The following is a 12,756-nucleotide window of genomic DNA, read 5'->3' on the forward strand; positions in this document are numbered from 1 at the left end:
TTCGATGTTAATCCCGGCCATCAACGGCAACCAACTTGAGCCAAGTGTACCGACGCGGTGCCCGTGTACCGCGAGCTGGCCCCGGGAGTTTGCCGTGTGCGGCAGCTGGTTCGCGTCCAACCAGGCGTGCACGCAGCCAACCGGGTAGCTATTCGTGGTCCGCAACGACGCCAAGCACAGCTCGTCCCCGGCTTGCTGCAGCGCACCATCTTCTATTCGGCGCACTGCTGGCTGGCTGGCTCGCTCGCTCATAGTCCACAAAGGGATCGGAGGCAGCACCGCCCCGCAGCAGGGTCATATCCGTCGTCATCGATCCATTTACAAGGCGAGCCACCGCTCCCGCTTGCCCGCAGCATGCATCGCGCTGCTACTGCTCGCAGCATGCATCAGTATGTAAGCATTTCACTTTTTCACCTTGCTAAGGCAAGTGTAAATATTGTAAAGTTGCCGATGATCTTTCCCAAAGTTGAGCAGCCATATGCCGCCCTCGGGCATACCAGGTTGGGAAAACCAGGGACAGAGTACATAGCGGCGGATTTTTGACGTACAAGTGTACAGCAGATCTATACTATACATTAGTAAACAACACTACCTCTAAAAAAATAATAAGAACGCAACAGGTTTTATATGTATACGTGGACAGATAGGCTGAAGTCATGAGAACAATGTTCTTCCAAAGAGCGGCGTGGCAATACAAGCCTCTAGCGTACCAAGCAAGCGGCGGCGGCTGCTATGGCGGTTTGGCAAATCATATGACCTTCAAGAAGTAAGGGATTTGCTGGTTGGTCATTAATTATTTTTATATGAAATAAATTTGTCCTATGCCAACAACTCTTTTTGGGCGTCTCTTTGACGTAATAAAGACTTTAAGCAATAAAAATAAAAACTTGTGCAAGAGCTTTTCTCTAGTATCTCGATTGAATGCTGGATCCTAAAAATATTCATTCAGATTTCTCATGTCCCAAGGACTTGTTTGTGAGAAGAGTGAATATATACTTACACTCTATCTTTTTAATTCTCGAAAAACCTGTCGATTCCATTTACTGGTACTATCTAATTTTCGATTTTCAATATATACAAACGTATTAGAATTTTTTTTGAAGGAGCAACTTACTGGAATTTTAAAAGGTCAAACTCTATAAGTTTGACAAACAGTTATTTCATTTTAATATGATATTGATTTTATAACAATTAATCACATATTCAAAAGGTAAATTAATCGTCCAAAATACTTTAAAAAGAAAGGCAGGGAGTATATTGTTTGCTTTTGCCAGGTAGGCGGAATGTGGTGACCACAAGCCATACTCAAACATATGACTATATGAGCATTGGACGTGCGATTCGTGATGAAGTAGTCAAAAGTACTAGCTGCATTATGATGGAGACATGCTTAATAAAGGTGTTAGGGAGATAAGATTTCTGTTTAGCTGATGTGCCCATTCTAATCCCTCATTAGCTGTTTGTTGATCTGTTTGCTCTACCTTAAAACTGTAAGTTGTTGGCGTGACGACTGAAGGCAGTTGTTGTTATGTGACCGTGACATCATTGCTCAAGTAATCAACATGGGCTGTTGCAGTGGAACGAGCGAGATTAGGGCGCCGTCGTCCTTTTGTAAGTTTATCATTGACGGCCAAGTGGGGAGGAACGAGGCCTTTGCACAAGTAGCTCTGGATGGTTGTCAGGCCTGAATGACGAGGAGGGATGAACCGGCAGCTGAAGGGACAGTCACCCAGACAGTTTCAGAACAAGTGGCATTAACTGACGAACGGAGCACAAGATACTCCTCCAATTGCAGGAGCACGCATAGTAGGACGATTCTTCATTAGTGCTAAACTGCTAATGTAATCAGCCCAAGCATCGACCAGAGTTCCCAAGTGAAGCGTTTGAACGAAAATGTTTCCAAAAAAAAACGTTGAACGAACTTACAGCACCTATCTACTCCCTCCATTTCAAATTTCTATTCACTTTAATTTTAGCATAAATCAAACTTATCTAACTTTAACTAAATTTATAAAAAAATATCAATCTCTACCGTAACAAATAAATGCACAATTAAGACATATATTATAGTGGATTCAATCGAACTAATTTGATGTTGTATATGTTGACTTTTTTAATAAATTTGATCAAATTAGATAAGTTTGACTTAGAGTAAAATTAAAGTGAAGAAGTAATTTCGGAAAAAAAAGCGAGTAGCACAGAATATTTTCTGAAAGAGTCATCGTGATGAAATGGTTTATGATCACTCGTCTACTTTGTGGCATTGTTTTCTGATTTTTTTTTTTAATTTTGGCTGTAGCAATTAGCATAGAGGGAGAGAGCTTGATCAACCTAGAAGAACAAGGTGGCTTCCCATACTAGAAGAAATAGGCACCCAATCGAGCTAGCTTAGTTCGTTCAATTAGCATAGGACATAACAAAATTATATTTTTAGAATATGATTTTGCGTGTGTTTTCATTGTTTATGATGATGAGAAGTGAAAAAAAACCCCCCATATATGTGCGTATCTTCGTCGTTTCAGTTTAACATGTGTGTATTCATCATTTCAATTGGATGGGAATATACGAATGAGCATAGTCACTTGTTAACACATTCCGATTCCAGAATTCAAGTTTCATTCATTCAAATTGGGAAAAGCTATCCATTGCTCGGGTGTTTTAGGAGCTCCCGTCACCTGAATTTTGTACCGTCCAATCTAACGATGTGTGGTGCTCATTCATTCGCTTTCCCGTTACCTGCTGCTACCCACTGCCTCCTGCTGCAGCTGGCACAGCTCTCTGCCTCCTACTGCAGCCTGCGCCGCTCTCTGCTTCCTGCAGCGCTCCGACCAGGAGGCAGTCATCTGAGCATGTGTTGCAAGCAGGTAGACAACGCTCCGACTAGGCCATGGTGACCGATTTTGAGCTGAGACACCGTGCGGCCTCGTGCTCCCCCGTGATATATCGGCAGTGCAAGCCTAGTTGAAGGGAGGCAGTAGAGTTTGCTAGCATTTACCGTTTGAATTATATTAATTTACAGTGCTTTAGTTGTTGTAAATTATTTAAACTTGTCATGTAAATGAGTTGCAATTTTTAATTTTGAAATCTGATTTGTATTTTTGCATTCGAGGGGTTTCTCACAATTATAAATAATTTGTTATCCGACTGACTATAGAAAAAATTTGTTATCCGATTGACTATAGAAAAAATTTGTTTCAGTTGTTAATTTTGCCTTTTGCATGTTATTTTTCTTTCTCTTTTCTGCATCATTTTATTTACTATGTGCTCTGTATAGTTGTTTTCTTTCTGCATCATCTAATCAGGATCCTAGAGCCATAATTTTCGGGTGACAGATCTGTTTCCAACGCCTGATTTTTTTCCACTTCAAAACAGGGTGTTATACCCCTGCAAATCACCCGGGTGATTGTTGGCCCAATAATACCCCGGTGAGGAGTAGACACTCCCTTCAAATTTTATCTGAAATACAACCTTACGGCAGCAGGAAGGGAATGCAACGTGGCTTACCACTTGGCGCGCAAATGCACCGTGGGATCCATTAAGCTGTGCTAGGTGCGTGACATGTGGCATGCTACTCACCATGCCAAGTCATCCGCCAACGGTCCTAGCTGGTTTATAAATCTCTTCCCTCCGTTGGCAACCTTCCTGGTTCCAAACAACACGAACAACCCAGAGAAAAAAGTTTCGGAGGGGTGAACAATGTGCGGAGGCGCCATCCTCACGGAGCTGATCCCGTCGCCACGGCGCGCGGCGTCGAAGCCGGTGACCGCGGGCCACCTCTGGTCGGCGGGTTCCAACTCCAAGAAAGCCGGCAACGGCAGTGACAAGGGGCACCACCACGCCGACATCGACGACTTCGAGGCAGCCTTCGAGGACTTCGACGACGAATTTGACGAGGAGGTGGAGGATCACCACTTCGTGTTCTCGGCCAAATCCGCATTCTCCCCAGGTAATCAACGTCGTCGCTGCTCATTAATTCAAGGGTGTTCAATAATCTGTATCGGCAAGAATGTTCACGCACGTTCTTGGGTTTGATCGTGACGTGCGCAAGAGCTGTTAGTGTAATCTCAAGGGAAAGAACTCTTGTAGCCCACGGCGGGCGCGCGGCGAGCCAGAAGAAGCGCGGCCGCCGCCACTTCCGCGGCATCCGGCAGCGGCCCTGGGGCAAGTGGGCGGCGGAGATCCGCGATCCGCACAAGGGCACCCGCGTCTGGCTCGGCACCTTCGACACCGCCGAGGACGCCGCCCGAGCCTACGACGTCGAGGCACGCCGCCTCCGCGGCAGCAAGGCCAAGGTCAACTTCCCGGCGGCCGGCGCGCGCCCACGCCGCCGCGGCAACCCGAGAGCCGCGCCGAAACCGCAGCACCACCATGCTGCAGCGGCGGAGCAGCCCGCGTTGCTCGCAGGAGAGAAGAAGCAGGAGGAGATCGCCGTGAAGCCTGAAATTACGGTGTCGTTCGACGTGGACGGTTTCTTCAACATGACCTTCCCCGCCTTCCCCGCCGCGCCGCTGGCCATGGAGAGCTCCTTCACCGGCAGCACCGAGCCGGAGTCCGGTAGCCCCGCGAAGAAGCCGAGATACGACAACGAGTCGTCTGGTGGGATGAGCTCCGGCGGTGGCTCCACGCTGGAGCTCGCTGACGAGCTGGCGTTCGATCCGTTCACGCTGCTCCAGCTGCCCTACTCGGGCGGGTACGAGTCCCTCGACGGCCTGTTCGCCGTCGACGCCGCCCAGGACGTGAACGGCGTGAACAACGGCATGGACGGCGTCAGCCTGTGGAGCTTCGACGACTTCCCTGCTGACAGCGCTGTCTTCTAATGTGTAACCTACCAGTTGCGCTCAGTTGTAAGCACCTGAACTGAATCCATAGCCATGGCTTCTGTTCCTTGTGTTCGTCTACTACTGGATCACGATCACCCTTTGTCAGGATCTGGTTCTTGGTTCAGGAACGGCGTCGGTGCTCAACCGGACGATCGATGCGGCTGAGGGCGACTGGCCATCGCTTTGCTTGGTGTTTGGTGTGTAATCATACGTCAGATTACTGTACTGCAAGCGTTTGCTTGCTAGAACCTGTATCTGTACTGCCGGCCTCCTGATCAAACCTGTACTCTCTACTATGAATATTTGTACTACTCGTTTGGGTGCTTTGCACTACTGTTGGTCAATAGTCCTATGAATTCGATCATGTCGGCAATGGTCGTCTATATTGTACGGTTGTGATTGTTATGCCAAATAAACTTTGTGAACCTGGTTCTACATGCAGTATCTTGTTCATGTGTCACCTAGCCACCCTGCCATGCTTGAGTTGGAGCGTGCAAGGCGATCATAATTTTCTGAATCCTGTTAGATGGTGAACAATTTTGCTTCCTGTATAGGTTGTGTCTTGTGTAACTTCGTGTAAACATGGCATAACTTCACTATTTTTTAAACAAAAAATACATGGATCTTGCAAAATTACCTACTTGCAAACATGTAAAAGAAAGGCTCCATAACAAGCATAACTTCACTATTTTTTAAACAAAAAATACATGGCGTGCTAATCTTTTTTCGAAACGAACAGGCAGGGGCCGATTATATTAAAAAGAAGGAGTTCTAGATTGAAAAGATAAAAAATAGAATAAAAAAAATAAAATAGACTCGCCCGGTTGTATTGGGACATCAACACGGGTAGTCACTCAACTCAACACTGCCAGACGCGATCGGTTAGATTGGGACATTAACGCAGCCTCATCACTCCACTCGCCATGGCGTCACCCACCAACCTCCATGCTTATAATATGCCGAAACCTCCAAGCGTGACCCGGCGTCGACAAGGAACCGATAGAAACGGACCGCACCGCACCAAAAAGGCCACCGCCATGTGGGACCTTCTGCTGTAGTATCGCTGCAACACCACACTCCACCTGAAAGGGTGAAACCACCGAATCCGGACCTCTCGCGGGCTGCCTCGCAGTCGCCACCATGATAACACAACGCGAGAGGGCCTTGCCACATCCACCGTGAGACTCCACCTCACTCTCGTTGCTTCGAAGAAAAACACCACGCACGGATCCGTTTCTTTTGTCGTTGTCCGAGTGGTGAGCAAGGTTGCCCCGCTCCACAAGCTCTCCTCGATCAGCCAAGCCGGCGCCACAGGGTCGACCTCGCCTCATTGCTTCACCCACGCACAAGCATCCGCCGCCATGTCAGCAAACCAGAGAAGTCGCTTGCGCCGCCTTCTGACAATGTACCGCATCAGGTAGCCCAGCCAAGCTGAGCAACCCGCCGTGATCCGCTGCAAGCCTAGTTATCCCATGATGCCGTTGCCGCAAGCGTTGTCCTCCGACGCAGTCCCACGCCGCACTGACCGTTGCCAAGCAACACCAGGCGTCGTGGTCCACTGCAAGCGGCCAAGACCGACATCATGTGACAGCCCCTGACCGCCACCATAACTGCGATCATCTCCATGTGGCCTCTGCAACACACGTCCAGCTTGCCACACGGCAGAATTGTCGCCAACGGCTGCGGCCATCCATGACTTATGGACCAGGAATGCCATAGATCGAGATGGGTCTCTAGAGATGATGCCTCCAAGGAGGGCACGATGCCAATGGTGCCGCCGTCGCTCGTCCAGAATCTGGACAGAGTTTTCACCCAGAAGCCCCCGCGCCATAGGATTGTAGCTCAGAAATGACGCCCCCAACGAGGAGAATGACGCCGCTGTCATCTCCACCAGCAAGCACCGGCGGGGCTTTTGCCTAGAGCATCCCAACCCCTGCACGCTCACGGCTCGGCACTCCCGGCCACAGTCACAGCAGCCTGTTCGGGGCATCATCGCCGTCGCGCCTCCTCACACTGCCGTACCTCCACCTTCGATCTCACACCGGCAGTCATCCTCCTTGCCGGCTGCTGCACTCCCTCCGCGTCTCCTCCTTCGGCACCTCCTCCACAACTCCTCCTCCCGGCCGCCCCTCCACAACTCCTTCTCCATCGGGCCGCCTCAAACGCGCTCCGTCATCCACCGGGGCTGGGGGCTCCCGCCGCACCCGCCAACCTTCACTAGGCCGCCTCCACCATCGCGCGACCTCGGCCATGGCGTCGAGCGCCCAGTCGAGCTCGTTGACGGAGTAACCCAGTAGCTCGATGCAGTCGCGCATCGCCATCTCCCCGCGCGTGTAGTTGGATGGCGTGACGAGCCCCCTGACTGCCCCTGCAGTGCTCACAGCCTCGTCGAGCCCGCCGCGTCACCGGCGAGCGTGGTGGGTGGCGCGGCGCCGCCCGTAGCGCAGGAAAAGCGATCGGAGCCCGCGTCCGCAGCGCAGAGCATGCGGCCCGACACACCGGGGGCACGTCCACAGAGCGGGACTCCCCCGCCGCCAGTGCGAAGCCCGTGGTGGAGAGCGGCGACGACCCCGCGCTCGACGAGAGCCCCCCGCCGTCTTCACCCGGGCCGCCGCCGCCTTCGCACGACCGCTTGCCGGCGTGGTTCGGGGGCAACGGATCCGAGGGCGTGGAGGCCGGATCCGCCCACGGCAGGGTCGGATCCGGGCTGCTGTTGCCGCTGTGGCGCGCCAGCGGCCGAGGTCCTTGTGCCGCCCCGCCTCGGCGCACGAGTCCCGGATCAGCCGGTCTACCCTACCGCCGCTGTCCTCAGGAGCCGGACGGGCTTCCGGCGGCCCCCTCCGACGGCGGCAAGGTGGTCACGAGGGTGGGGGGGAGGGGGGTTAGCGGTGGCAGCTCGGGCGCTGCGCGTGTCGCTCGCGGGAGGAGCGACGCGGCGGCATGCCAATCAGAACCCCTGAAAAAGAATAGTTCAGAGAACATGAACATATCATTTCTACGTGCTGGCAACAGTTCTTTGCCATTTCATTTATTCCATGAGACCATGACACCAAATTTCGACCACCTGGGAAAACAATTGTCTCAATTTTCTAGGTATTGCTATTTCTACGTGCTGGCAACAGTTCTTTGCCATTTCATTTATTCCATGAGACCATGACACCAAATTTCGACCACCTGGGAAAACAATTGTCTCAATTTTCTAGGTATTGCTTCACGAAATAGTCTTGTGAGTTGCGACGGATGCAGAAACCACCTCGCAATCCGGTGGGCGCACTACTGGTTTTCGACAGCTGCCGGACGATAATTTAGGCTGCAATTTGCACACCTTGCTATTATCTTGCTCGCCCCGATGTAGTTGCGACCGCGACTCGGCTCAACTACGTTCCAAACTGAATTGAGTTGCAGGATTCTCAAGCAAAAGATAGAAAAATTCACAAGTGGAGGCAGAAAAGCAAACGCCTCAGCCCTCGCGTTTTTTTGGCTGCAACTTGATGACCTGAGGGCCATGCCATTATCAGTCGGCAGCGCCTATTTTAACTTCAGAAAACTGCCAGTTGCGCCGACTCGGCCCTCTTCAGAATCTGCCCGTGATGATGGCCTGATTTCGCCGCCCATGATTCTTCGCAACGATTGGATCTTCCCAGCATGGTTGCTGATAAAATTAGTTGCCTAGGTCGCCAATAATTTGTTTGGCTACTCTTCTCACCTGTTCCGTTAGCTGGAGAATTCTCCCCATCACATCGTTGTAGAGGAATTATAGAATCCTCGACCCTCTAGATGCAAAGTTCTTTTCAGCAAAACAAAAGGTTGCTCACAAGCTTATCCATTTCTGGCACAGAACGACAGAACCTTCAAGATCGATAAGGCTAACCAGTGCCACTGTTAGTTGTGTCCTCAGAGCACTGTTACTTGTCCATGCTTGTACAGAGAAGGGGATGACTCGACAAGTTTGGTTAAGGGTTGTCGCCTCTAGAAGAGATTTTGGATTTTGTTGTGAAGTTGCAGAGATGGAAGCGCCTCCGGTCGATCTTCTTCTCCTTCGATTTAAAGCCTGCATAAACAGAGCACAGAGCACACTGCACTTTTGAAGAAACTGTTGCTTCACAGTCTGAAATTGGTTGGATACAACAGCATTTCCAATTCACACCAAGACCTCAGAAAGAGAGAGGAAGCGTAGATGAAACCAAAATCGCCTCTCACTCTGATGAAACCAAATTCACGCCAACAGCATTTCCAATTCACGCCAAGACTCGTAAAGGGCCTTACCAAAATCACCTCTTTCTGCTGAAACCAATGCAGTCAATAAGAGGAACTCACAGTCCTTCATAGTTGAGGCATCACCTTGGACAGGGGCAGCACTTGACAACTGACAGGGCCCGATGAGCAATGTGCATGACTTGGGATGCTATAAGTAGCAATGCCACGTCATGTGTATACGCATCAAACCGCAGGGCTCCCAACGTTTTCTGCAAAAGGGGTTTGGGACGGTCTTATACTAGTATGGCATGGATGATACGCCTCTAGATTCTGTCCTATCTGCAAATAGCAGTTGCCAACTCTGCAAGTCTGTGGGAGACTGGGAATAGAAAAGTAGAAAACCCAGGGCCACGGGACTCTCGGACCGCCCATGGCTTCGTGGGCTGAAAAGAGCCCATGGTATCGCACAGGGGCACAGAATTTTTTTATATAGAAGTAGACCGCTGCAGCTGGAATAAACGGCGGAAAAATTCAAACGGTGGTAATTTCTCAAGATAGTATACTTTTAAAAAATCATATCTAATTCGTATGAATTTAGATAGAGGTAAACTTTATATGAAAATTGTAGATCTTGATGAGATCTATCGAGATCTACAACTTTGTAGTTTAAAATTTTTTATCATCTTGGTACTCAATTAATCGTCGACTCAATTAATCGACACAAGTTTAAAACTGAGCAGCACACATTCAAAAAATCATAACTAATTCGTATGAACTCGGATAGAGATAAGTTTTATATAAAAATTGTAGCTCTAGATGAGATTTACAACTTTGTAATTTAAATTGTTTTCATTTGGTTTCTTTTTTTCTCAAATAATCAACACAAGTTTCAGATCTAAAATTGAATTTTAGATCTGAAACTCGTGTTGATTGTTTGAGTATCAAGATGACACCAAATGAAAAAAGTTTGATCTACAAAGTTGTAGATATCATCGAGATCTACAGTTCTTATGAATTTCCATCCGAGTTCATACGAATTAGTTACGATTTTTTGGAAATGTGAAAGGAAGTTACTGCCGATTCAACTAGTTTACTTCCGCCATTTAATTCGACAGTAGAGATCTATTTCTGCAAATTTTTAAATCCGCTATTTATTTCTGCAAAATCGTGAAAGAAAAAATATAGAAATAAAAAAAATTCAGGGGCACACATAGCAGAGTCTGTGGGCGCACACAATATAGAGGGAGAAAGAGAAACCGGCGCGCGCGGTTTGTTTGGTTGGGTGCGGCGACGAAGACGACGACGCCCACGGTCTCCCACGGTCTTCAACGGCCCACGCCATCCGGTTCCTCTATTTACAGTTCCCACGCGCGAGATTTTCCCTTCACGGTCGCTCTCCCGCGTTTGCAAGCTTCCAACATCCAGACGATATGTGCGGGGGAGCGATCCTAGCCGAGCTCATCCCGGCGCGGGTGCACCGCCCGCTGACGGTCGCCACGCTCTGGCCGGCGGCGGCGGCCGATGGCAGGACCACTACCGCCGGCCGCAAGCGGAAGGCGTCCGACGTCGACGAGTCCGAGGCCGCAACCGACGACGAGTTCGAGGCCGAGTTCCGGCTTTTCGAGGAGGACGAGGAACCGTCTCCGGCCGCCTCGCCTGAAGCCGTCGGTGGCCGCAGGTCCAGGACTGCCCCTTCTCCTGCAGGTACGATCAATCAGACCACCGGCGGCCAACTTCGAGCTAGCACTTCGTCTGCAAGAAAGACGTGTTCACTTTTTTTCCTCGTGTTCCCGTGCGTGACGCATGCACGGCACGCGGTTTCAGTTTCAGGCGCCGCCGTTTCCACGAGTCCGGGTCCAAGCAGCCACAAGAAGTACAGGGGCGTCCGGTACCGGCGGTCGGGCAGGTGGGCGGCGGAGATCAGGGACCCGCGGCAGGGGCGGCGCGCGTGGCTCGGCACCTACTGCACCGCCGAGGAGGCCGCCCGGGCGTACGACCGCGAGGCCCACCGGATCCGCGGGAAGAGCGCGCGCCTCAACTTCCCGATCCCGCACGAGGACCTGCCCAGGCGGCGAACGCCGGTGGCCATCGACCTGAACGTTGCGGCAGTTTCCGATGATCTCGACACCGTGGATGTTGACGGAGATGCGGGTGACATTCGCCATGAAGGTAATACGTCGTGACAGCATGCTTACACAGTTACACTTAATTAACACTAGTTCAGTACAGTACTGAGTGTTCACTGGTACAATGGCGTCGTTGCTGCATGTCTTCGCAGAGATGGGCGGTGAGGCGGTGAGGCGCACGATAGCGTGGATCAAGGAACTGATAACGCAGGGTCCTCAGGACGAGAGGATCGTGCCTGAACTGAAGATGAACGGAGCGTTGCGGTATGCGGCGTTGATCGCCGAATGCAGCCGTCAGATGGAGGAGATCGCCGCCCTGCGGAGGGACCTCGAGACCCGCGAGAGGCAGCTTGTCCGGCTGGTTTCAAATGTGCTTCGTTGATCGCTCCAATAACGTGGAGCTGAAATTAGCACTGATGTTTGCAGAGTCAGGAAGCTTTAGTATGTATGATGATCGCTGGATTATATATGTATGTTTATGGCGTGAAGTGTGAACAATGTATTTGTGATAGAGGAGCACTAGAACAGTAATGAGTGAGAAGATCTTGCCATAACGATGATGACAAGGTCGAACATTTTCCAGCTTTTTTTCGAATCAACGTAGATACTTATATACACATACGGACACTCGCTCCTACGCGAATGACCGAGCCGGCAAATTTATGAGTACCTTCGAAAGATCGAGCCGGCAAATCCTTAAGATGACGTCATCATTAGCCGGCACATCCTTAAGATGACGTCACCATTGAAAGAACAGCACATCGAGGCGGCAAATCCTTAAGATGACGTCACCATTGAAAGAACAACACCCTTAAGATGATGTCACACCATTGAAAGAACAACACGCGCGGTTCATGTGCAGTACCGCTTCTAAGATTTTTTTCGTTCTAGATTACAAACAGTAATACATAAACTACATTATTCACATGGCCGCGAGTGGGTCGCTTGTCAGGCAAAAAAATGGTGCGAATCAATTGAGATGGCACTGCTATGTACACTGCGTTAAGTTACACTTCTAACACGCTTCTTTGTTGTACACTTCTAACACGCTTCTTTGTTGTACACTGCGTTAAGTTACTATTTAGCACGCTTCTTCAAAGAACACCGGAAATGTACAAGTTTCTTTTTCACAGTGCAAAATTTAATACTCGTTGGATATCTATTGTGAAACACCTAAGGTGCCAAATGTTATTTTTTTATTATTTTAGAAAATGAGCAATAGGCAGTTCAATTTGTGTAAGAATAGGAAAAGATTATCTCGTTCCTTGCCTAAAACTGCAAATTCTTAATACTTATAGTGAACATAGATTAAAAATTGTATTTGGCCATTGAGAGCTAGTGTGAGCTCAAAAGAGCCTTGTAATGAAATGAAAACCTTTTATATCCTGTTGTGTAATGCATATGGACTGGATGGTTGCCCTGGAAAAGTGATCGGGCATCAGGCATCAGCCAAATACAATTTTTCTATAATCTTAACAAAATTCCTATAGATTTCATCACTTTTACATCTAAGAGGAGTTTGTACGAAATTTTCACTCTCCAATTGGACACCAATGCAGTTTCCCCTGTCATATTTTGCAGCGCAGGCCCCCATATGCGGGACACGGACATTC

At 49.6% G+C, this 12,756-nt stretch overlaps 2 protein-coding genes and 1 long non-coding RNA gene across 6 annotated transcripts; 2 read left to right on the plus strand and 1 right to left on the minus strand.

Annotated features, from left to right (window-relative positions):
• The first annotated feature begins 3,629 nt into the window (after positions 1-3,629).
• On the plus strand, positions 3,630-5,261 carry LOC117840982 (uncharacterized). 3 transcript variants are annotated; one of them, XM_034721541.2, is made up of 3 exons: positions 3,630-3,946; positions 4,087-4,844; positions 4,927-5,261. In XM_034721541.2, the coding sequence occupies exons 1-2, from the start codon at positions 3,697-3,699 to the stop codon at positions 4,815-4,817; spliced, it is 981 nt and encodes a 326-aa protein (XP_034577432.1). In that variant the 5' UTR covers positions 3,630-3,696; the 3' UTR covers positions 4,818-4,844; positions 4,927-5,261. The 3 variants fall into 3 exon arrangements, with proteins under 3 accessions (XP_034577432.1, XP_034577433.1, XP_072147132.1); XM_034721542.2 differs by having other exon boundaries at positions 4,946-5,261; XM_072291031.1 differs by having other exon boundaries at positions 3,631-3,946; positions 4,087-5,261.
• Positions 5,262-8,594: 3,333 nt separating this feature from the next.
• Positions 8,595-9,396, minus strand: LOC117840984 (uncharacterized). Its single transcript, XR_004637134.2, has 2 exons — positions 9,087-9,396; positions 8,595-8,871 (listed from the first exon to the last, which is right to left on the minus strand). It is a non-coding gene; the product is annotated as an uncharacterized lncRNA (long non-coding RNA).
• A 924-nt stretch (positions 9,397-10,320) lies between these two features.
• On the plus strand, positions 10,321-11,654 carry LOC117840983 (ethylene-responsive transcription factor RAP2-12). Of its 2 annotated transcripts, XM_034721544.2 has the most exons (3): positions 10,331-10,721; positions 10,842-11,186; positions 11,296-11,654. In XM_034721544.2, exons 1-3 carry the CDS (start codon positions 10,448-10,450, stop codon positions 11,523-11,525), a joined length of 849 nt encoding a protein of 282 aa, XP_034577435.1. In that variant the 5' UTR covers positions 10,331-10,447; the 3' UTR covers positions 11,526-11,654. The 2 variants fall into 2 exon arrangements, with proteins under 2 accessions (XP_034577434.1, XP_034577435.1); XM_034721543.2 differs by having other exon boundaries at positions 10,321-11,186.
• Positions 11,655-12,756: the final 1,102 nt, after the last annotated feature.

Source organism: Setaria viridis, chromosome 9, assembly GCF_005286985.2.
Source record: "Setaria viridis chromosome 9, Setaria_viridis_v4.0, whole genome shotgun sequence".
NCBI classification, from domain to species: domain Eukaryota; kingdom Viridiplantae; phylum Streptophyta; class Magnoliopsida; order Poales; family Poaceae; genus Setaria; species Setaria viridis.